The sequence below is a fragment of the Siphateles boraxobius genome, unplaced genomic scaffold, assembly GCF_051911475.1.
Source record: "Siphateles boraxobius isolate OS27281-9 unplaced genomic scaffold, OSU_SipBor_1 46, whole genome shotgun sequence".
Classification (NCBI taxonomy): domain Eukaryota; kingdom Metazoa; phylum Chordata; class Actinopteri; order Cypriniformes; family Leuciscidae; genus Siphateles; species Siphateles boraxobius.
Genome location: NW_027509097.1, coordinates 6,168,226 through 6,193,345, shown reverse-complemented (window position 1 = coordinate 6,193,345; position 25,120 = coordinate 6,168,226). Strand labels below are relative to the sequence as shown.

Genomic DNA, 25,120 nt, shown 5'->3' with positions numbered 1-25,120 from the left:
TGGAAAGAAGTGAGATAGAGGAGGTGGAGTGCAATGCGGCGGACATACCTGAGTTCGCTGTCTCCCGTGTTGTGTCGCGGTCCAGCGCTAAGGAAAGCACTTGACGTCCTAACACGTAATGGGAGGCACCACTGCCTGTTTGACCAAGGCCAGAGGGTCTGCCTGCTCCTGAGAGAAAACGAAAGTGTCTCTGATTCGAGCGGCTGGTATCAAACGCGTCGAGTGCAAGGGGAGAAAGCTGAATGCGTCTCCTTCCTCCTGCGCCAGACGGCTTGAACAAATTTGAGGGGTAACTGCACTTCGAAACACGCTGGGTGGCGAAGGTGACAGGTTTAGAGAAGGAGAGCAAGTGAGAGGTGGGCAGAAACGCTTGCGCGGTCTGTCCTCGTAGATCGAGGGAGGTTCTCCTTTTTCTGACCTGCGGGTCAGGAACGATTCGAGGAGGCTGGGGTGAAGGGTTTGTTAGACCGCTTCAGCTCCAGACGCTTATGGGGCCGCTGGCGGGGGGAACGGGTGACTGCGGGCTCCCCAGACCGTAGCGGGCGGGGGATGAGCCGAGTCACTTCTCCTAGTGGCAAAATCCGGCCTATGAGAAGGACGTTCTCTGGGCTTGGATTGGGAGGAGTTGGAGGATTCCCTAGCTCTCCTGGGCATAAATTGCCTGAGGGCAGCTGACTGTGATTTTGCGGCCCGAAATTTTTCAACCACAGTGTTGACCGCCTCCCCAAACAGACCAGATTGAGACACTGGGGCATCTAAGAGGAAAACCTTCTCTTTATCACGGATTTCCGTGAGATTGAGCCATAGGTGGCACTCTGCAGCGATCGCCCCCGCCATAGAACGCCCTATAGCGCGCGCAGTGTGCTTGGTGGCCCTTAAGGCCAGATCCGTGGCCTTTCGAAGCTCCTTGACAGCTTCCGGTGTGATCCCCGTTCCCTCATCCATTTCTTTTAAAACATCCGCCTGGTAGGCTTGGAGGATGGCCATAGTGTGTAGGGCCATGCCTGCCTGACCAGCTGCCATGTAGGACTTTCCGATAAGGGCGGAAGTAGTCCTGCACGGTTTAGAGGGAAGGAGGGGCCGAGATTTCCACGACGGAGCAGACGACGGGGAAAGGTGAGTAGCTAGCGTGTCCTCGACCGCTGGAATAGAGGAATAGCCCTGCTCCACAAAACCAACGAGGTTGTTGAAGTCAGCGGCTGCCGCGTGCGTTAGGCGCGCAAAGAAAGGCTGCTTCCAGGATGTGGTGATCTCGTGATGCAGATCGGTGAAAAAGGGCAGCTTTCTCCGCTCAGGCCTAGAATTAGGGCCACTTAAAAATCTTTAGTTGAGTTTAGATGATTGTGACTCGTGGGGCTCATCGGGCCAGTCGATGGAAAGCTTTTCAGTAGCGCGCGAAAGCACGTCGATAAGCTCCGTGTAGGCCGCAGTAGGCCGCGCCTCCTGGCCGCTAGGCGGGAGAGCGTCAGAAGCTAAAACAGGCCCGAAATCCTCGGAGTCGGACGCTGTAGTCTAAATAATATCTTCCAGCCCAAAAGAAACAGACTCGCGTGCTCTCGGGCTGGGGCATAAATAATCATGGGCCTAACACCACGTGCGTGCTCGGGAGAGGGAGGGAGAGAAAGGGCCTGGCCCGTCTGCTCGTACTCTATATCCTCGAGCTCTACATCCGAGCCCCAGGTCGCGGAATCCAACGAGGCCTCGGCAGCCTCGGGAGCGCGACGGGGGGGAACGAATGACTCCTTCTCAAAAACCGCGAGCCGAGAGCGGAGGGTTTTGAGAAGGAGGTTGTCACAGAATTTACATTTAGACGAGCCTAAAACAGCCTCGCGCGCATGCGAAAAACCCAAACACTTGATACACTTACTGTCTGGGTCGTCGTTCGCAATAAAGCGAACGCATGGCGGCGGGCAACGACGAAACTCCATGGCACTTCGACGCAAGGAGAACAGAGTTCCACTAATCGCAGTCGCTGAAGTGCAGATGAAGAAGCAGATGAAGAAGCTGGGGATTATCCGAATATACGGGCTCAGAAAAACCGAAATCGAAGGGCTAAGATGGCCGCTTCGTGAAGGCAGAGAAATCTGAGGAGCAGATGGCGCGCGCGCTAGTACAATATGATGACGCAGGAGCGTCATGACGGCGCCCGCGCCATCAGCCAATGAATTGGCGTGATTCTATAAGGGCTTCAGACAATCGGCACACCCGGAGGGCGTTCCCACTGCGTCTAAGCTACGCAGCGTTGAGTGAACCTATGAAAGAGTTGTGCTGCTTAATATTTTAGGTAAAAATTTTAGGATACTCTGATGAATAGAAAGTAAAACAAAAACAGCATTTATTTTGAATCAAATTCCTATACTGTCACTTTTGATCAATTTAATGCATCCTTGTTGAATAAAAGTATTAATTTCTCCTGTCAAAAAAAAAAAAAACTTGAATGGTAGGCCAAGTCAATGGGAGATTTTCAAATTTCAAATGGACTTTGAATGTAAGACAAATGTTTGAGCAATATCATAACAGTGCTGTGTTGCAAATACTGTAATGAATACGTGAAAAAAAAAATACACATAAAATGTGTAAGGCTACATAGATGTCTCTCTCTCCTCCTTCTCTGGTTTTTATTGCAAGTGGGTTCCTGCTATGAGACAGACTGGCCTTTGGTGTGAGATCAGGCGTTGGCTTAAAAAGCCCAGATCGTGGTACTGTATATCCCAATAAAAGCAGGAATGAGCTCTGACTGTATCTACAAGAGCTGTGAGTGGGCTGAGAGCAAGAGAGTCCGAACAAAAGCCCATACTGCCAGGAAATTTTATAACATGCTAAAGTCTGACTAGCACTTGTCGATAATATATAGCTGTTGTAAATTCCCCATTTAATGTTTTCCTGGCGTCTGGTTTTATTAGTTGTCCTGATGACAGACAGATTTTTTTTCCTGCTCTTTTTGTAGCTGTTTTTTGTTTCTTTGTGATACTGAACCCTTTATCAGTGCTCGTTTCATCCAATTCGGCTCTCCCTCCTTCCCACCCTCCCTCCATTTTGTCTTTTCTATGTCTGAAATGAGTGATGACCTTTCTATATTAAATTCCTGCTTCTCTTGCATGTTTATGTCTCTAGACCTCAAATGCACAGTTCAGTATGTCCTTATGCTAAATAATGATGATGATACTGTGACTGGTCAGTTTGAGTTAACCCATAAATAAGCATTTATGTGATTTCACATAATGTTATATTTTTTATATTTTGTCATAACGTTACAATAAATCTGACATTGCAAAAATTTTGCATATGTTATAATAATGTGTCCTTCAGTCTTGTGATTTTTTGGGGTTTTCTTTGGGTTTGATGCAAGAATTTATCAGTAACGTGCTGTCGACTACCACATGGTGTCACTCAGTTTGTAAAAGCATACAAAAAAAAACATCAGTCCATGTAAAACTGGTAGACCCCGTAACATTGACATGATATGTGCAAAGATGCAAGAAATGGGCTTTTTTTTTTTAAATGAAAAATTCACCCACAATAATTACATCAGCTAAATAAATGCACAACCAAATGTTCTTCCACCCAGAGCACTGTTAAATAATAGACTTGTTAGACTTGTTTACAGTTCAAATAACGGACATTTGGGAAAGGGCAAATATAAACGATATGAAAAATATGATTTCCAACTGAATTTTTTTCTGTGGTAATCAACAGTATGTCATAGTCTTAACTTGTATTGACCCACTTCAACGTATGCATCTTGAGCCTGATGTATATAAAAAAGTTTTTTCTTCCATAGGCAAGTATTACCCACTTATGACAGCCTGGATGAGCCCTCGGTGAAGAGAATGAGCACAATATTCACCTCTTCCCTCAACGTGGTCACCACCTTCTACATCACAGTAAGTGTGTGAGACACTTCGTCAACTGATAAATGATAATCTGCAGCTTGTTGAGGCCAAAACAATAACCATTTTGTTTTTGTATTTTAGCCTTTTCTTCTGTTTTAATCTTTTCTGGAGTGATTAACTAAATAGCTTCTTAATTTTCTGACAAATGAGAAGTGCTCTATTTCATACTTATAATCTTATTTCATAAATAATATTAGGGATCAGTAAAACATCATACACATTGGATAGTCGTGTCATGTGTTGTTCAGTCATTTGAAAGAGTATCGATTAGTAACAACTTTTATTCAGTAAGGATGCATTAAATTGATCAAAAGTGACAGTAAAGGCATTTATAAAGTTACAGAAGACTTCTGTTTCAAACAAATATTTCTATTTTTTAAATCTTTCTATTAATTAAATTCGGAAAAAAAATGTTTTCCACCAAAATATTAAGCAGCACAACTGTTTCTACATTGATAATAAGCAGCAAATAAGCATATTAGAATGATTTCTGTATGATCATGAGACTCTTAAAATATATTAGAAAATAGAAATAGAACATTTTTAATATTTCACAATATTACTGTTTTACTGTTTTTTATAAATAAATGCATCCTTGGTGAGCATAACAGATTTCTTTCAAAAACATAAAATCTTACTGACCCCAAACATTTGAACGGTAGTGTATAACATGCTTTTTTGTTTATACAGACTGTAGCAATTATATAAAACTTATAACACTTGCTCTGTCCTTATTGGCTCCTGGGAACTTGTGCCCTCAGACACGGGAAAGAAATGAGGATTCAAGAATAGTAGAGTTGCTGTCGGCTCACGTTCTTGCTTTTAGATCCATATCCGTCCACTACAGGTGATTGCCCTTCCCCTTTTGTGGGTTTTGGGTTCACGCTGATACCCTGGAAAATCCTTCCAATTCCCATTTGGAGCTTAGAGGAAGAGAAAGAACTCAGACGATGGGGTCAGACCCACTGGCACGTTCCTCTATAACCCACATACACTGACACGCTCCATCAACATCAAATGCCTTGTCTCTTTTATTCCTTCATAAATATTTTCAGGGCCACTTTGTGTGGAATGTGTTTTAAGACATCGTCAGAATGTTTCTGGTCCCTATTCTCTTCTCTGAAAGCTAAAGTATAAACATTACCTTGAGAGATAATATTGCTCGTGACTTTTTTTGATTTCTTTGTATTCTACTTTTATATTTCATCATCTTTTTGCTTTTTTCTCTTTGAACAAAAGCTGAATTGATTCAGGGGAGGGTTTGTAGAATAGAATAGAGAGGGAGTTTTGTGGCAGGCTCAAGGACTTCTGCCTGGTGTTGCTACTGAAGGGAACCTTTTCCTCTGCGGATAGATCAAGGCCAGCAAGGTCGGGAAAGGAGGGAAAGCACTGCTTTGTTTCTCTGTAGAGAGGGCCTTCAGGGGGCTGATAGGCTTTAAAGACCTTTGAAAAGCAGCTCGCTATTTTTCATCGCATAAAAACAATATCATTGCACAGTCAGGAGGGGTTGTGAGGTCATCAAAGAGACACGGAAAGAGACATGGATCTCTGTTAGGCTGCTTCTGTATAATGCCATAAGAAGTTTTAGTCCTGATCATTTCAAGCAGGATCAAGTGACCCCATATGAAATTATACACTTCACATACTGAAGTGGAAAGTCAATGTAAAAGAATTCTTCTCCTCGCTTGCCTCTAAACAAACATTGCTTCGGTATTGAGTATCCATCTTTTTAAATTGAAAAACTAGAGTGAAACTAAGACTGTGCCAAAATGATCATTAATAAATCACAAAATAATTTATCACAAATGATGCACAAAAGTGCATTAGTAAAACAATTTTTAGATGATTTTAATGTAAAATAATATGACTTTCTCAGCCTCTTCAATCAAATCCTGATGAACAAAACGGAGTCCAACACTACATAAATGTTTGCCTAATTGTTAGTTGAAAATGGATCACTACTGAATGCTGTTTCATTTTTTTTGTTCTGTCTGTTATGAAGATTTTTCTTTCATAAGTCTCAAATGATTAACTGTATCGTACCGTGTTCCTCCAGGTGGGGTTCTTCGGCTATGTGAGCTTCACAGATAACATTGCTGGGAACGTACTGATGAACTTTCCATCTAACCTGGTAACGGAGATGATCCGTTTGGGCTTTATGATGTCTGTGGCTGTGGGCTTCCCCATGATGATCCTGCCCTGCAGACAGGCCATCAACACAATGCTATTCGAGCAGCAGGTAACAGTCTTACAAAGACAGGTTTTTTTTTTTTTTTACTTTCTGATGCCATGGACCCCCTCAATATGATGTTTCCCTTGTGACTAACCTCCTTCCTAAAATATAAAGACAGCAATTTACTTTCATGAGTAAAAAAACATTTATACTGTAAAATATAACGTGTTGTGTAATGTAATTTTATATACTGTATTCATTTCTAATATTATATGGAAAATATGTATTTTCTATTTTGTAAAATTTGGTTTATTATTTAAATTAATTACTTTTATTTATTTATTTATTATAATTTAATTTATTTATAAATCATTTTTATACAATGTTTCAAACTAAACTTACACTTAACCCCCTTGCGGATTTTAGTTTTTATTTTAATTTTATTATAGTTTTATTCATATTTTTTTATCAACTAAAATATCAAAATAAAAGCTTTTATGTTAATTTTAGTTAAATGTTTTAGTAATTTCATTTCATCATTTTATATATATATATTTATATATTAAAGTTTGCTATTTAGGTTTCATTTATTTTTATTTCAGTTGTAGTTTAGTTTTTATTTATTTATCATTTTATTGCTTCAACTTTAGTTTATTGCCAAGGCAACATTTCTCATTTTCGTTTAGTTTAAGTTTTTCAACTAATATTTATATTTTATTTTATTTTATTTAAGCTTAATCTCATTTAACAGAAATCATTTTTGTTAGTTTTAGTTGAAGATAATAACCCTGCCCAGAGCCAGGGTTGGGAATGGAAAATCGATTCCAATTCTGGAATCGGATACTTATTATGAAATTAATATTCAGTTGCTCTTATTGATTCCTTTGAGTGTATGTTAACATGACTTTATAACATTCAAGCGCAAGAATACCTGCATGCTTTTTTCTGTGCTGCACACTCATCCAAAGTGCGCAAAGTGATTTTAATGTGATTTTAAACCATCCAAGCGCAAGAAGACTCATGCACTGTTCCAAGACGTCCGCACAGAAAGACGATTTTCATACTGTATAGTGCATGATACTGAGTTCTCTACCGACATGAAAATCTTAAAACACTTAAAATGTTTTGCAATAAGACTTAGAATAAATGTGAATGATATCCAAGGTTTTTTTTTTTTTAACCTTATTGGAATCTAAATGAATAGGAATCAATAAGAATCGGAATCAATAAGCAGAATTGGAATCGAAATCGTTAAAATTCAAATGATATCTAACCCCAGCACTTCATTGTTAGCTTGCTCTCTGTTTTGATTTCCGATTTTATTGCATTTGTCATTTACTTATTTGAAACCGAACAGTGCAAAAATCAGAACTGAGAAAGAACTGTCAAAAGTGATGTGTATTGTGACTGGTTGGACATATCAACAACGACATCCCATTTTATCAACATCAAATTAACCCACAATATGTATCCCGCTTTTTTTTTAAATGCCAAAAATCTTGGCCCACATTTAAAATCCTTTACCTTCTGGACAAACTCAGGTGTCTCCTCCTTACTGATGCACATAAACTGCACCAGCTGCAGAGGTATTTTGCTAAATTTAATGGACTCCATAAAGACTTCATTGAGTCTAACGATTTACACAGGGCTGATGTCAGACAGACCCCAAGTCTGGTCTCAGTCAGCATGCATTTGCATGCTCTGTCCCTCAGTATGGATCCCTTGAGATTCCTTCCACTACTCAGACACCAGTGATCCGGCCTCAACGGACAGCAGACTGCTGGGGCACTGAGAGATTCAAGAGGAAATAAAAGGGGCTGGATTGATGAGAACGGGTCCAGATCTCCTCCATAAAGCAGCCAAGATTTCAGCTCGCTGTCTCACCATCGCTGCCACGCTGAATCAGCTCAAATCACGGTTGGATTCGCGGTCGGGTGAAGGGTTTTATGCTGTCGTTAAATCTGGCATTTTGACAACTGAGCAGAGGGGGGTTTATGAAGCTTGCATGCCAAACCCAATATCCTTACATGCATTTTACTTGTTCAACCATAGAGGCTCGGAGAACTACATGCATGTCTGGAATATAGTAACAGTGTTGTGAAGGTGCTCTGTTTGTCTCTGTTTTTCAGCAAAAGGATGGCACCTTCGCCGCAGGTGGGTATATGCCACCCCTTCGTTTCAAGAGCATCACTCTTTGCATTGTTTTTGGCACCATGTTGGGCGGCATCCTCATTCCTAATGGTAAGTCTGTGTGTGCTCACGTTTCTTAAGTTTCACTCTCTCTAATACCGTCATGACATCACACCCTACTTCATCTTCCCTTTTAAAGTATCTCTCCGTCAATCACTCCATATCCTTCCTCTCGGTACCGTCCATTCATTATCAGCGGAACAGGATGATAAAGATGTGTGTTTTAGGCGATGGTGGGGTGGGCCATGTTTTATTCATTCTTCATGGAGATTGGCTGTCGCTGGTGCGGGCTCCATTTGGCTCAGTGGGCCCAATTAGACTAATAGAGAGTGGAAGGTGAGACTCGCAGTGACGATTGAATGGGGGAAAGGCATAGCTCTGTCCTCCATGACGACACCGCTGGCCACCGGAGTGTCCTCACGGCCACAAATCCAACCATAGGGAGGCAGACATTGCAGGGCATAAATTTGAGTAAAACAATATGGCTGCTCTCAGGATGAAAAATACCCCCTGGGCCCACTGCCCAGCCTTGCAACACAAGGGCAACATGGAGGAAGGATGGTAGGAGGCAGATAGAGGGATGAGGGGGGAGCGTGTGATGGAACGGTCAGGGGAGAAAGACTGATGGAGGATGGATGTGGTGATTCAGGAGATGAGATTGTGTAGATTGCCTGTGCCATTTTTTTCTGCTTTAAACTGCCTCCTCATGGTGGGTCGGTATATAGTGCAGCTTGGAATGGATTTTTACACTGAGTTAGATCAGCTTGCTGTTGTATTTTGGTTTATATACTAAAGCAATTCACCATCTATGGATGGACATTACAGTGATTTGTACAGCTGTTAAAGGGTGGTGTTATATCACTTACATTGTGTTTCAAGGTCAGTAAGTTTGAATATCAAATAATATTAAACAAAAATCAGATAATATTACCTTAATTCAGACTGTCTTTAGAAATATGATATAGGTCTTATATGTACACTACTATTCAAAAGTTTGGGTCAGTAAGATTTTTTAAAGACATGATTGCGTTCATGCAGCAAGGATGCATTAAATGAATCCAAAATCACTGTAAAGGCATTTATAATGTTACATATTTTGAATAAATGCTGTTCTTTTGAACTTTATATTTATCAAAGAATCCTGAAAGACAATATGTAACAGTGTTCACAAAAATATTCAGCTGCACAACTGTTTTCAACATTGATAATAATAAGAACTGTTTCTTGAGCACCAAATCAGCATATTAAAATTATTTCTGAAGGATATATGTGATGCTGAAAATTCAGCTTTGCAATCACAAGAATAAATTACATTTGAAAGTATACTAAAATGAAAACAGATATTTTACATTGTAGTAATATTTCACAATATCAGTATTTTTACTTTATTTTTTTCAAATCTTGGTGAGACTTCTTTAAAAAAAAATATTTCTGACCTAAATCTTTTGAATGGTAGTGTATATTGTAGTTTTTAAAAATACTCTTATCTTAAAAAAAGTTTTCTTGGAAAATGCGTTTGAATAAAATTATTAACATGTACAGTTGTTTAACATTAAATGTTAGGGACATTTAATTTTATATTTAACAATATTATTACAACATCATTTTCCTGTTATCTCTGTAAAGCTGCTTTGAAGCAATGTATCTACATTGTAAAAAGCGCTATATAAATAAAGGTGACTTGACTTTCATCATCGTCTTCAAGATGTAAAAAAAAATTGTATTGTAAAAAAAATAAAAAAAAATTTAGTTACACCACAAGAAATTCTAGAAGCCATTTGTAACATTTAAAAGTTTATAGAAAATGTAATACAAAGTAGAAATGTGAACTAATATTTAACATATTTTCTAAAAATACACTAATGTCCAATGAGTAATTACACATTTTAATTGCAAAATACACAAATAAATTCTTCCAAATAATATAGGTCATTATCATTACCTTTGGTTGTTTTTTTAGTTTTGTAATGTAGCTTAATACATTAATATAAGAATGCAAGTGATGTGTGCATAGGCAATTTTACAGCTTCAAATGACTTGTCCAATCATATTTTTGAGCCAAATTATTAAATTGCTACCAAATTACAATATTGGTTATATAGTATGATATTTTTTACGTTTTTAGATTCTTAATTAGTAGTGCTCTCACATTTTTTGGGTTTACAGAAAGATTCTATAAAATAAATGTATGTATGTGTTTTTGTGACACAGTGGAGACCATCCTGGGTCTGACTGGAGCCACCATGGGTAGTCTGATCTGCTTCATCTGCCCAGCTCTCATCTACAAGAAGATCATGAAGAACGCCTGGACTGCACAGGTACGGCACACCCGATGGTTAATTATTAAAATTTGAAACAGTTTTTATAAATTCCTATTAATATTTCACAATATTACTGTTTTTACAATATTTTTTATCAAATAAATGCTACCGTGTTGAGCATTTCAAGACATCTTTCGAAAACATACCGACATCAGAATTTTTGTCTGTGTGAAATCTGATGTGAGCTGAAATTGGAATGCACTTGGATTGTATGTGAGGAAGAAAAGGCAGCTGCTCTTCTCTCTTTGTAATGGAGTTTTTCATTAATTTTGATATCCTGCAAGTGCATTAACTTGCTGTGTGGAGTCACTCCCACTGTGTGTGTGCTGGCACTGTCTGGCTCTGTGCCTCGAGCTGTGCCCCCTCCGTCTCTCGCCCAAATTACAGATGCCTTTGCTCTCTCACAATAGAGTGAAAACAACTGAGGTCTCATCTAAGATGATGTGTAACCACAATGCTGATGTCTCCCTCACCTCTCTTGCATCGTGTGGTTTGCGAGCAGCCAACATACTGATGTTCATTGTTCTTTATTCCCAACCATGCCATACTTCCATGCCCATGAGTCTTTGCCACCAGGGTCACTTCCCAAACACTGGAGTCCACCCAAATGGGTGGTGTTTCTGATATTGGGGCGAGGATCATTCCAAAAGAGCTTCTTGTCATAATGAGCGCAACAGATGTTTGTGTTGGCGTGAGTGTATAATGCCAGTCTTCCATGTCTCATGCCAAGCAGCTTGACATGTCCAGGTCCACTGCTGCACAAAGAATACCCACAGTTCAGGGGCAGTGAAACTGGGAAGGGCCTGCTTTAATAGATTTCATCAGCGTTTGGGGCACAATTAATGACTGTAGGACATTATTGTAGATCGGATGCCAACGATACCCTTGCCAGCTCTGTATTGAGCAGAGCGGTACTGCACTGGGACAGTTTAGAGAGCACACACCTCACGCCATGAGCAGGAAGTGCAGCAGAAGTGGAGTATCCTTGAGCAAAGGAGGGGGAAAACGAATACATCCTTCCCATTCTCAGTGAGGTCAAGCACTTGAAGAAACTTTTGATTTTTATCATCTCTAGGGGAAGCTTGACAAGGTGTATGCAAAATGCAAGCTGTGTAAAGTTAAAGTGAAGTATGTTAGGTGCACTACAAACATGAGGACTCACATTGAACACATCCCAGAGATGAAAGATGTGGATCAAAAACCCACAATCGCAAACATTCTGGTCAGCCAATGCACTCTGCACCAATTTTCTAAACTTCTGGCCAACTCTGAATGAGCGAGGATAACAACTCCATCCATTTTTTTTTTTATAAATAAGATATCTTCTGCGAAAGAAAAAACACTTATTACCATTTTACTGATTTCATTTAATTGACCAGTTTTTATCTTATTTTTGTAAGGGGGGGGGGGGGGGTAATCATTAAGTAAAACTTATAATAATTTCTTAATACATTGAATACCTGTTAGTGTACATGTCTTAATTATATTTGTTAGTTTTCAAAGTAAACATATTTTTTTAATATGGGATTTTTTTGGGAGGTAATTTAATTTGACTACATGGACATACAACATAAAAAAGTCAAATTGTCTGTTGATATTTAATTTTCAACAGATATGTATATATATTAAACTTTCTGAAATTGTGACGATCATTTCCAGCTTTGTTTTTTTTATCCACATAGCAACGTTTTGCATTATGATCTAAGGTGTTATTTCAAAATGAATTTTAATGCAGAAATTAAAAATATATATATTCATCTAAAACATGGTGTATTTAAATCCCTGTCTGTATAAATTGTTTTTTTTATATTATATTTTGAGTGCATTTAATAGAGCCTGACAATAAAAAAGAAGACAAGTATTTCAGATGACACTAACTCTCTTTTCTCTCTTCATTCCTCTCTTTCTGTTTTAGCTGGTTCTGTGGGTCGGTCTCGGTATCCTGCTCATCAGTACCTTCACCACGCTGTCCATTTCCTCCACCGAGCCGCAGAAATTAAACCCCCCTCTGGATGTCCCCGCAAGAACTGAGAACAAGCTTCCTATCCTCATCCCCCAAGAGTTGCCCAAAGTACCAGGTACATCTCTGCCTAATATTTATAGAGAGAGAGTTATAATCAGTTGAAAAATGGTACAAAATAGAAAATGAAGTTCTGAAAAGGTGAGTTATAATGAGGAAAAACAAAGAATTGTGAAGGAGCACAAATGAATAGCTCCAGTAGAAGGCCTCTGTTTGAATCAGTGACCTGAATGACGCCCTTCAAACCTGAGCGCTCGGTGTCCCAGAGCAGCAGTGAAACGGCCGGTGGCGTTTTCCCGTTATGGCTCCGGTCAGGGGAAAGATGGGAGGGCGTCCAAATCTGGGAGAGGGCAGAAACGACAGTGTTCCCTCCAACACAGGCTGATACAGGACAGAGGCTCGTAAAAATGCACATACCAGGAGCGTCCCAACAACTTCATCCTCCATTACCTCTCCTTTTCTGTTCTGCCACTCCTCCTTCCTTTCCATCTCACTCCCTCCTGCGGACTGACACTGGCATTTATCATTGAGCGAACACCCACTTCCACACCTGTTTCCTGTTTACAGCGTGCTGTTGAGGGCAGCTGTATGAAAACGCAGGGCTCAGCGAGCGAGCGAGTGGAACATGGGGCCCGCGGGCATGTAGAGGTGTGCGTTTGCAGCTGTACGAGTACACACAGGCACGCTTTGGTTTTCAGGATTGTAGGGAAGTGCACCCAACCCCCTTAACTGCTTGCTCTTTCTTTTCAACTCCCTTCTTCTTGTCTCGCTCCCTTAGATAATGTTTATCAAGACTGCTATCCTTTCTCATTTGAAATGTGTAACTCCTTTCTGCATATGCATAAATGCTGTCGAGCAATAGATTATCTGTTACAGTAGTGCACTCCGGTTAAAGTAAGGTGTGAACATTGTAAATATTCAAAGGCTGTTTTGCACAGGATGAGTGGCAAGGTTATATGGAAAGCACTGAGCATCCATCTCGTACCCTTATTAGAAATCTTTAAGGTTTACTCGTATCCTGTTGGTCTTTCATGCTCTGCTGCCCTCTACTGGTATTTGTGTGGTGCACTCTGGGATTTTTATGACTGGCCTGCAACTGAAAAGCATGCACATATTTTAGTTTCAGGCTTCTTGCTATGGGTAAATAAATATTGCATATGACAGTGTTACTCAGCCTTAGCCAGTTTAAGATACAGCCAGTTTAAGATAAGGTTCTTTGGTTTTAGAGACTCGCATTTGTAAAAAGCCTTCTTAATCTGCACAAATTAAAATTTACCCTATTTGTTTTTTAATACACATTCATTGTCTTATTGTGAAATGCTATTCCAAAGAAAATAAAAAATATATAGTTTATTATTTAGTATTACCTTTCTCTGAAACAGCTTTATTTTTTGACTCATGTGACCAAACCCTCTAATTCGTCAATTCTATATACACTACCATTAAAAAATTAAGGGTCTGTAAGATTTTGTAATTTTTTTGAAAGAAGTCTATTATTCTCTCCAAGGCAGCTCTTATTTGGTGTAACATTCAGTGAAAACAGTGACATTTTTTTGTTTATTTTATCAGGGACTAAACACATTGTGCTGCTACAAGATACAAGAAAATACACGATGGTTTTGATTGGTTGACTTTTCTATTTTGAATGTAGGAAAATAGAGAATAGTGTGTTCAAATTTTCATCTGGTAGTGTAGAGACCCTGCTCAATGAGCTGCAGTGGTCTGTTCTAGTATGGAACGCCCACTTTTTAACAATCCAGTTAATGCTCAATGGATAAATTCAATTTATACCTTCAACTTTTAAGATTTTTGCCATAATGAAGACCTATGCAATGTTGTTAACAATAATTTTGCTTTATTTGAATTAGTTTGTCTTTACCTAAAGTAAGGTTTTTGTCAAGGAGTCACACTGTAAATTACAAGTAAAGAACCAAAAAAAATCAAAAAACGTTGAGACCATCATTAAAGAGCCACCTGAAGCCTGAGAGCCATAGGTTGATAACATTGGATATGGGATCATTTTGACATGCCTTTTACCTTGCACAGAAATTTGAAATAATTTTTTTGTTTTTTGCACATTGTGACATCTAGTTTGTCTGTCTGTTTCTAATGAAAGAGAATGGAGTGGATCCTCATCCAGGAGAGAAGCCAGATAGGCCCCCAATAGAGATTGAACAGCCAGCAGAGCAGGAAGCAGCAGAGCCCCCTCAAATTAAAGTACCTGTGGAAGTGGCTGAAGGAAAGAATAAGGAGGAAGAGGTTCAGCTGGATCGCCCTGGAGCAGGTAATGCATTTAGCTTTGTAATTTTGATGGCTTTATGAACCTCTGAGCACTGAGCAGTTAAGAGTTATGACTTCTCTTCTACAGGTGTAGCGTTCCCAGAAGGGGAAGCCCACCGCCATGAGCCGCCCATCCCTCATGACAGAGTTCTGATAGATGAGATCAAAAACCAGGAGGAGCTAGAGGATGAAAAGAAACAACCTGTAGCTGTGGAGGAAGAAAAGAAACTACCTGCCAGAGAGGAGGAGGAGATTCTTGCTGAGCAGGGAGCAGGGCAGGCACAAGACTTAGGGCAGGAATCTATAAAAGAGGAGAAGTCAAAAGAAAAAATAGATGTGGTGAGAAGGTTTGTAAATCAAGACCAGCTTGCAGCTAATGAAGTATTGGACAAGGCAGAAAATGCAGAAGATTTGAAGAAGGTTGAGTCCTTGGTTGTACATAAAGAACCAGAAAACCTGCCTGAAGCGAATGAAAAGCATGATAAGAATGAAGTGGCCAGAGAAAAGATACCAGAGGAGATTGAGAAAGCCCCTGAACCACAGGATGAGAAATGTAAGTGAACACATTAGCATCTCCTTAACAACTCTCTGGCAACCTCCCAGATATTCATCAAATGTAAACATCTAGTTTCTGTTTAGCGTACATGACTGATAAACTCTTATGTAGTAGTATTTGACCTTTTGTATTTCTTCATATTCTGTTTATATGGCACATCATAAAGTCCAAGCAAATTAATTGTTCATTCATTGACTGTGCTTCCTCCAGCGAAGGAGAAGCTTCTTGTGCATGAGCACAAGGAAGAGAAGGTTCCAGATGGAAAGGATGGAGGAGCAAACAAGGATGGAGATGGGGATAAGATGGAAGGTAAGTGCTTTATCCATCATAGAACATTGTCTATAAGCTATAGGAAGTCTGGTTTGAAATAGGTTTGAAAAATAGTGGTTCCTGTTCTATTATTCAGTCAGATGTGTGAGCTCACAGTTGCAATTTTCCCTTCTCTTTTTCTGGTTCTGTTATCCTTCATAACTCCTGGCCAGATGGTTTCTACCCTTGTTTCTTAGTGGGAAATGGACAATGGACTTTTTCTATCTATCTTTCTCAATTCATCATAGGTTTATCGTTACACAATATCTAAGATTCATAATATTCATAATTCATATATATATATATATATATATATATATATATATATATATAGGTGTGTGTGTGTGTATAATATATATATGCGTGTATATAATATATATATATATATATATATACAGTGTTGGGAAGGATACTTTCAAAACGTATTTCGTTACAGGAATACATGCCCAAAAATTTAATTTGTAACGTATTCCGTTACGTTACTCAATCTGAGTAACGTATTCTGAATACTTGAATTACTTCCACATTGAATTGCATTTTAAAAGTGTAGGAATGCGGCCATCAAATCCTGCTTACTAAACAGGCCTATTCTGGTGTGTTTTTCTGTTCCAACTGGCTGAATGTGTTAGGCCCATGTCTTCCTGATAGTGCAATATATTATAATTTGCTATAGAAGAACAAAGACTTTAAGTGTATGTTGAGGTCACCGGTGCGTTGATGAGGTGGTGACGCGTTCATGTAACATGTAAAGGTGGCGCTGCCAATAAAGCACCTAAAAGCTGTCACAAAGAACCGGCAAAAGTAATGACTGAATATGTTAGTGTTGGATGCAAAGATGAAGTTGACGATGCTGACTCGCGATCTTCGCAGCACCCTAGTGAACGCGCCGGAGAGAAATGCACATTTCATACAGATTACATAAACAGAGAACAGTCTGTTTTCTTTCGTTTTGAATTGTTCTGTTTAAAAGTAGACATGTCTGTGAGGCAAGTAGGCTAGCCTAACTTACACGCTAAGTCTCGGTTCATTTATGAGATGAGCCCCAGTTCACGCACCAGCGCCTTCAATGCCGTGATATCTATTGTCTGCTATATTTACTACATATTTATTAATTCCAGGCAATTTGGTTGATGAAACATTGATTAAAATTAAGATACAATTAATACAAATCGAAATTCACTTTAAAGAAAGGCTTTGTGCATCTGTTTGATGTCTCTGTGAAAGTTTTAAAGCAGTCTTTTAGTGCCGCTTTCAGAGTGGTCACGTCCGTAACATTGTTTTTTCCTCATAAATGCGAACAAGAAAAATAAAATAAAATGAATATTTTATGTTCTGTGGAAAGCCAACCCTTTTTCATCCGGTGGGTATTACTTTTGGTTTGCGCCGTGTAGCCTAATTCACAGAAGTACTAAACAATATTTGGCCTAAAAGTTAAATATTTTTTGTGTCACGCATGTTTATTTCCCTCATATTAAATATAAAACGCATGTGTAGACAGATATTTTTCTAATGTCTGGACTCCTTTATTAAGGGAGTATGGATATACAAACAGACGTTTCGATATATTGGTATTAAATGACATTTGCAGTCAAAACTTGAAATATACATTCTCAGAAAATGCATGTCCATAACGCAATTGCTAAATTTTAAATAATTATTCCGCAACTAGTTTTGTGGTGTATGTCTACGTATTTTATCATCTTAACTTCAAATAATACTAATAGTAATTTAAAGATGTGGTAGCATTGGATCCGGACGGGAAGGATAACTCTGGGAGTTGGAAGGGGTGTGTCGCAATTTTGCCTTCTCGCATGCGATACAGGTTCGTGGATCTGAGTGTCGCGATTTCGGTTTCATATCGCATATTGTTACAGCCCTGTAGCTAGTAGCCTACCGGATACAACTATAAAATAGCAAGGTGACCAGTAAAACTACAGCAGACGACTGTAGTTTTACTGGTATGTATATATATATATATATATATATATATATACTCCTTTACCCATGACTTAGTAGGATACAACACAAGATCATTTTATTAAACAAATTACTTTTATTCAATCCATACACTAGAAAGTAGTATTTGATATGTGAACCTATCTTGCTCTTTTTCTTTTCTAAGTAACTGTTTTATTTTCTCTATTTTCTCTGGCCGACATCTGAACTGTCACATTGCATTGCTATGCTCAGATATACTGCAAGAAAGCACTAAATCTTAAATCTGTCTCTTTCACGTGGCTTGTTTTTTATTAAGGCACTTTGCACTCTTTCTGCTGTCTTTTTCTCTTTTGTTTCTCGATTTCTTATCTCCTCCACCATTCTGTTGTGCCATGGACTCCTGCCTCCTACAGTGATTAAAAAGATTGTTGCAGGTACGAGATGATGTGTCTTATATCTGCTGTTCTCAGTTCATTCAGTCTGTCATCTTTGCTATTATTTTAAAGTCATTCTCTCACACTTCAATCATAACTGTTACTAATAGTTATTAGTCTGTTAATAACAGTTAATAGTCTGTTACCTGTGTTTATACATTGACCATTATTCATCTAGTTTACTGTACACTCTCCTAAAGGATTATTAGGAACACCTGTTCAATTTCTCATTAATGCAATTACCTAATCAATCAATCACATGGCAGTTGCTTCAATGCATTTAGGGGTGTGGTCCTGGTCAAGACAATCTCCTGAACTCCAAACTGAATGTCAGAATGGGAAAGAAAGGTGATTTTTAGCAATTTTGAGCATGGCATGGTTGTTGGTGCCAGACGGGCCGGTCTGAGTATTTCACAATCTGCTCAGTTATTGGGATTTTCACGCACAACAATTTCTAGGGTTTACAAAGAATGGTGTGAAAAGAGATAAACATCCAGTATGCGGCAGTCCTGTGGGCGAAAATGCCTTGTTGATGCTAGAGGTCAGAGGAGAATGGACCGACTGATTCAAGCTGATAGAAGAGCAACTTTGACTGAAATAACCACTCGTTACAACCGAGGTATACAGCAAAGATTTTGTGAAGCCACAACACGCACAACCTTGAGGCGGATGGGCTACAACAGCAGAAGACCCCACCGGGTACCACTCATCTCCACTACAAATAGGAAAAAGAGGCTACAATTTGCAAGAGCTCACCAAAATTGCACAGTTGAAGACTGGAAAAATGTTGACTGGTCTGATGGGTCTTGGTTTCTGTTGAGACATCCAGATGGTAGAGTCAGAATTTGTCGTAAACAGAATGAGAACATGGATCCATCATGCCTTGTTACCACTGTGCAGGCTGGTTGTGGTGGTGTAATGGTGTGGGTGATGTTTTCTTGGCACACTTTAGGCCCCTTAGTGTCAATTGGGCATCGTTTAAATGCCACGGCCTACCAGAGCATTGTTTCTGAAAATGTTCATCCCTTTATGGCCACCATGTACCCATTCTCTGATGGCTAATTCCATCAGCATAATGCACCATGTCACAAAGCTCGAATCATTTCAAATTGGTTTCTTGAACATGACAATGAGTTCACTGTACTAAAATGGCCCCCACAGTCACCAGATCTCAACCCAATAGAGCATCTTTGGGATGTGGTGGAACGGGAGCTTCGTGCCCTGGATGTGCATCCCACAAATCTCCATCAACTGCAAGATGCTATCCTATCTATATGGGCCAACATTTCTAAAGAATGCTTTCAGCACCTTGTTGAATCAATGCCACGTAGAATTAAGGCAGTTCTGAAGGTGAGAGGGGGTCAAACACAGTATTAGTGTTCCTAATAATCCTTTAGGTGAGTGTATATAGCCGCTTTTCCACCATCGGGGCCAAACAGTTCTCTTTGCTTAACTGTTCCATTCCGTGATGATGCAGGACAGCCGGTACAGATATGGTTTCATTTTCCACTGTGTTGCTGATAACAGAACAATTCGGCATGTAATACAAATGTGTCAGTCATTGCCTTAGTAACACAAAAGTTTACAGACGATATGAGAGAATAGCGACCGTTATGGAGGATGATCAGATTTTTAAAAAAAAATCGTATTATTTTTTTTATTTTTATAAATTGCTCAAATAGTGCACATAGAAATTGATAGCCAGGCAACGGACAAGTGACCAACTGTGCTGAAAATTCCGGGCCGAGAACGGTTCGTTATCATGTCGTGCTGTACCAAGCTCAAGTGGAAATACAATTGGAGCCAGTCCTTACTGTCCTTAGAACCGTTCTGCTCGACGCTGGAAAGGCGGCTTATGTGTGTATAGTGTTCTATAGCTCTAGAAGTAAAAATGTCTCTTCTTTTATGATAAAAGTGGTTTATTTGGTAGAATTCCATATTGATGTTGTTAGGATTCCATATTACATAGCCTTATCACATGCATAGAACCACCCTAGTAACTATCTAGCAACTGGCAAGCAGTGCACTAAAAATCACACAGAACAACACAGCAATCGCCTACCAGCCACCTAACAATGCACTACTAACTGCATAGAAATACCTTAGCAACAACCTAGAAGAACTTAACAATACGCTTGAGATTCAGAACACCTTGTTTGGAATATTGCTTAGCAAATAGTGGAAAAGTTACCAGGCCAACTACAACTCACAGCGGCAGGTTTTGTATAGGCATTCGCCACTAACATTTTCTTAAGAAAAATTAAAAATCTAGTTTTAATTTGATAAACAACCAGACTGACAATTGTTTTTGCCATAGATAAGTACATTGTAATTTATATTCAAAGGATTTAAAATTTTAAATAACATTTTATTAATCACATTTTTACGTATTATGGTATATTTTAAGGCATGTTGGATCATTGTTTCTTCTCTTTTTCCTTTCTGTTTGACTGATCCTCAGAGGGTCAGTTGGACCATGCTATGCTGCTGCAGGTCATTAAGGTGCAGCAACAACAGCAGAAAAGGCTTCTGGACCAACAAGAAAAACTTCTGGCAGTGATTGAGGAGCAACACAAGGAGATCCACCAAATTAAGGAGGGAGAAGAAGAACCAAAGGCAGTAGAACAGCAGAAAAGACATGTGGACCAGGAGGAAAAACATGAGGTCCATCAAGTAAAAGAAGGAGAAGCTGAACCAAAGGCAGCAGCAGGTTAGTCTCTAAAAGTCAGATAATGATCTTGTTTACAAGCACAAAAGTATGCTGATAACTCACAAAAATCAGCTTATTTAAATAATTTGTTGTTTACATGAAAACCAATAACCAAACAATGCAAGTAAACTGCCTTTACAATACTTTATTAATAAATCAGGTTATTTCCCAGTAGTGACGTCAAAACTTAATTTGCGTATCCTACTCAGAGTATGTCATTTGTTATGTCGGTTGTGATGATTAATAAGCATATATTAGAGTATTTCAATGTCAGCGGGAAACTTACGGCTCAAATATTATCCTCTCGTGCAGTTACAGATACAGCATTTTGACTGTACCACCTCTGCTGCTTCTGCACGAGGTTTCAAGAAAAGAGAGTAATCAAAAAAGAGTTGCTCTGTCTGGATGCGTTCCGGTCACGTATCACACATGCGCACTTCAACAAGCCAACAGAAAGCTGGTTAATGCATTTACATGCTGGGCGAAACCGCCTTAGGGGCAAAAATCTAGCTGTGATGATAGTTTTATACATAAGCCTTTTATGACCTTACTCCGATAAAGGAAAACGGGTTAATGCGATTACACGATCACGTGCATTGCCGGCTTATTAAGCATAATCTAGTTAAGAATGTGCATGTAAACGCATTCATTGTTACATACTTGTGGTACCAATACAGACACAGCTCTTCTCAAATTTATTTGTGGCCCTGGTCATGTAGTGAAAAATAAAAAGAGAATGAGCAGTATTGGTGCTCCCTTCTGAAGTGATTTTGCATTGATTTTGTAATGAAACGCATCATGTCTTTTGTAGGTGAGGCTGCAGGTGAGGTGGAGAATGTTGTGCAGAGGCAGCTGGAAGGGATGGCGGGGTCAGTGAAGCCTAAAGTTGCCGCTGTCATTTCGGCCCAATTGCAACAGCCCCAGGGTGAGCCGGTTCCTGAGGACCCAGCAGCAAAAGAGGCTCATGTTGTAGCCGGTCTTCCCCACAATGCCCTTGAATCAGTGCAAGAAGGAGGTGCTGAAGTTCTCAAGAAGGAACTGGAGCTGAAAAAACAAGCAGGGCAAGGCAAAGCAGTTCCTGCAGAGGTCGATGCCCAAGGTGTTCCGCTGCACCAACGAGAACCAGAACCACCCAAAATCAATCCTGACGCTCTTGATGAGGAGCAGAGATTGAATCAGAAACTGGCCCAACTGGAGGCGGAGAAGGAGAGAATAGAGAAAGACAAGTTGGATAAGGAAAGGATTGAGAAGGAGGTGCAGGCCCGTGTTGAGAAGGAGAGGAAGGAGCGGGAAAGACGAGAGGAACTGGCACGCGAGCAGGAGCTAGAACACGTGCGGCAGCAAAAGGAACAGCTAGAGAAGGAAAGGCTTGAAGCAGAGAGGTTAAAACAGGAACAAGAGAAGATGGATAAAGAGATCATGGACCGTGTTGAGAAGGAGAAAAGATTGCTCGAGCACAAGGAACGGCTAGACCAGATGCAACAGGCCATTGATGCGCAACGTGAACGGCAGGAGAAGGAGCGGCGGGACAAGGGAAGTTTTGAGGATGAGAGTTTAAAACGGGAACGAGAGAAGACGGATAAAGAGATCGTGGAACGTGCCAAGAAGGAGAAAAGAATGCTTGAGCAGAAGGAACGACTAGACCAACTACAGCAGGTCATTGACGCGAAGAAAGAGCAAGGTGCACCCGAAGCAGAACTCCCGTCGATGCCTAAGCAAAAAGGAGGCAGGGACTTGAAGGAGAATATAGAGGAAAAGAGGAGCGGAGAGAATGACCTTAGGAGGAGGCGCAGAGCTGTGGACCCTGAGGGTGGAGGAGGTGCTGACCTGGATCTTCTGCGGGACGTAGAAGGTTTAGACTTAAAAGGACAGCTGCTGGCAGGGTCTCTGGTTCACACACGCCAGCTTAAACAGACGTTTCAAAGGCAGGAGAATGAAGACTAGAGTAGAATGTTCTGGAATGACAACCTCAAATGGACGTGCAGACAAAGTGATCTGGCTGTGAGAAGATTCTCTTTCCTGCTCATTTTAAAAGTTGACAACATTCCTTTTGGGTTCATGATGACAGTGGGCACTTTGATGTGATCCTTTAGTTGTCCGCGGGGAACACTGAATCCATAGTCCCTAAGAGCCTCCATTATTGTTATGTGTGAGATTTGCTGAATCTGGTGCAATAAACAGACTGTCTAGTCTAATAAACTGAGCGGGCATCACATTAAAAATGGGCCTTGATGGGCACGCAGGGCATTTAAGAATATTGTGTTTTGGACCGCAGGAAGGAATAGGAAGGAAAACGGCACAAGTGTTCCCCCTTGTGTCTGCTATGGTAAATGATATGCCAAGTTGTAAAATGTAATTTAGTTATTGCATACTTCCTTCCGTGAATGAAAATAGCAGCCAGAAACTGCCGTCGGCTTTACAAAAAATTTGAGGTGAGTTTAAAAAAAATATTTTATCTTTGTAGGACCTCATTTTTATTTTCTCTAGGAACTATTGGAACATTTACTGTGCCTTAGTGTTTTCAATCTGCTATTCTGTATGTTAAACATGGAGTGTTAATGTTACCTTGGCCAATATGTTCAGTATTCAGATTGGTAAAAAATAAGTTTCTTATCTGAGACTACAGTCACTGACATCTTTGTTTTTCCAGTGTACATTGTTAAGTCCAGCCAGAGACTTCCTTAATGGGTTTCAGAAAAATCCTGAAAATATTTTCTTTCATATTCATCCAAAGTCCATATTTTGATCTAATGTTTTAAGTTTTTTCTCTTTTTAATGCAATCAAATGTACGCCTTTTAAAGGAGTGTCTTTCTTTGTGGGTCTGCTGCAGTATCAGATTTTTCTTCCAAAGAGTTAACTTATGATAATTAATAGTATATTTAACTATATTGTTAAGTGTTACATCTAATAGTTAGTGAAACCAGCTATAAGTGAATGAAGTATGAGAATCGCTGATGTTCTGACTGATGCAAAATGTCTGATTTATTGCTAGCTGACAAAATTATTGTGCGTATTGTTTTTCATCTTTTGATTTGTTTCAGTGTGTTCAGCTCGTCTTTGACGGTTTATCACTATGAAAGTACTCAACTCTCATCTTTTGAAGTTTGTCTGAAATTGGACCATATAGATTCTTGATTTAGTGTTGAACGTAACTGTTTCCCACAGTCAATTATTTGTTTTCACTGTGCGATGGATTTCTTTTCAGGGTTGCATTGCTTTGTTGTTCTACATTCCATATATTTGCCTATGAAGATGTGATTCTTATCAGTGTCTCATGGGTTTATGTTCTGCAGTGATGTGTATGTGAAGTATGTTACACTCACACTGTGTGTGGATTGCGTCTTTTTTCCCCCAACTGCATTTTGTTATACCTTCCTGGTTAAACTCATCATGGTAATTGAGAGAGAGATATTAATGGAATGCTGCCTTCTCAGTAACACAGCTTACTTATCCCAGTGCAGGTGTTTAAAAGTTAGCAGATGACGTGGAGACCTTTTAAAAATGCTCATAAAAATGCTCAAGTTACATGTTAGCAGATTTCAGAAGTTGATAACTATTTGGCCTAAACCATTTTAGTTTGTTCTGTTGGGTAAAAATTGGGTTAACTTAATAAAATGATTTATGTGTAACCCAAATTTCTATGCAAAATGTTCTTTGTGTTCATATTTCAAGTTATGTACAAATTATGTCTATTAACTTTTCCGCTCAAGTTTAGGATTTTAGGTTACATTTTATAGTGAATAGTACATTTTTCAACAACAAAAAAATTGTGCAGTTCATTTAAACTGATAGTTCGCCCAAAAATGAAAGTTCTGTCATCATTTACTCACCCTCAAGTGGTCTATGAATTTCTTTCTTCAGCTGAACACACAAAAAAAGATATTTTGAAGAATGTGGGTATACCAAAAAGTTGAAGGGCCCCATTGACCAAAAAAAACACAAAAACAAACTCAGGAAGTCAGTGGGCCCCCAGCAACTGTTTGGTTACCCGAATTCATCAAAAATATCTTCTTTTCTGTTCAGCAGAAGAAAGAAAAGCAGGTTTGGGACAACTTGAGGGTGAGTAAATGATTTTCATTTTTGGGTGAACTGTCCCTTTAAACAGTCCTGCACTGTGACACACTATTTTTTGAATGCACAATATCCTGTTTAGCCTCTCAATTAATATGGTGTCATAAATATGGCATGCTTGATGACTATAAAAGAATTAGAAATGTTTAAAACATTGTTGCTGTCCCTGGTTGATTTGCCATGTCAAGTATTGGCATGATAAACAGCGGTGGACAGTAACAAAG

General features: G+C 39.5%; 1 protein-coding gene across 7 annotated transcripts in view; it reads left to right on the top strand.

Annotated features, from left to right (window-relative positions):
- slc38a10 (solute carrier family 38 member 10) overlaps positions 1 to 24,460 on the top strand; it is a 45,603-nt gene extending 21,143 nt beyond the window's left edge. For 4 of the 7 annotated variants that reach the window (XM_077200469.1, XM_077200467.1, XM_077200468.1 and 1 more), the window contains 11 exons: positions 3,782 to 3,884; positions 5,950 to 6,132; positions 8,196 to 8,307; positions 10,468 to 10,574; positions 12,493 to 12,655; positions 14,714 to 14,881; positions 14,966 to 15,430; positions 15,644 to 15,742; positions 18,094 to 18,114; positions 20,576 to 20,824; positions 21,636 to 24,460. In XM_077200469.1, coding sequence (XP_077056584.1) covers positions 3,782 to 3,884; positions 5,950 to 6,132; positions 8,196 to 8,307; positions 10,468 to 10,574; positions 12,493 to 12,655; positions 14,714 to 14,881; positions 14,966 to 15,430; positions 15,644 to 15,742; positions 18,094 to 18,114; positions 20,576 to 20,824; positions 21,636 to 22,768 — 2,803 coding nt within the window. In that variant the 3' untranslated portion in view covers positions 22,769 to 24,460. The remainder of the gene's footprint in view (positions 1 to 3,781; positions 3,885 to 5,949; positions 6,133 to 8,195; positions 8,308 to 10,467; positions 10,575 to 12,492; positions 12,656 to 14,713; positions 14,882 to 14,965; positions 15,431 to 15,643; positions 15,743 to 18,093; positions 18,115 to 20,575; positions 20,825 to 21,635) is intronic. The other 3 variants (XM_077200472.1, XM_077200470.1, XM_077200471.1) reach the window with 1 other exon arrangement.
- Positions 24,461 to 25,120: the final 660 nt, after the last annotated feature.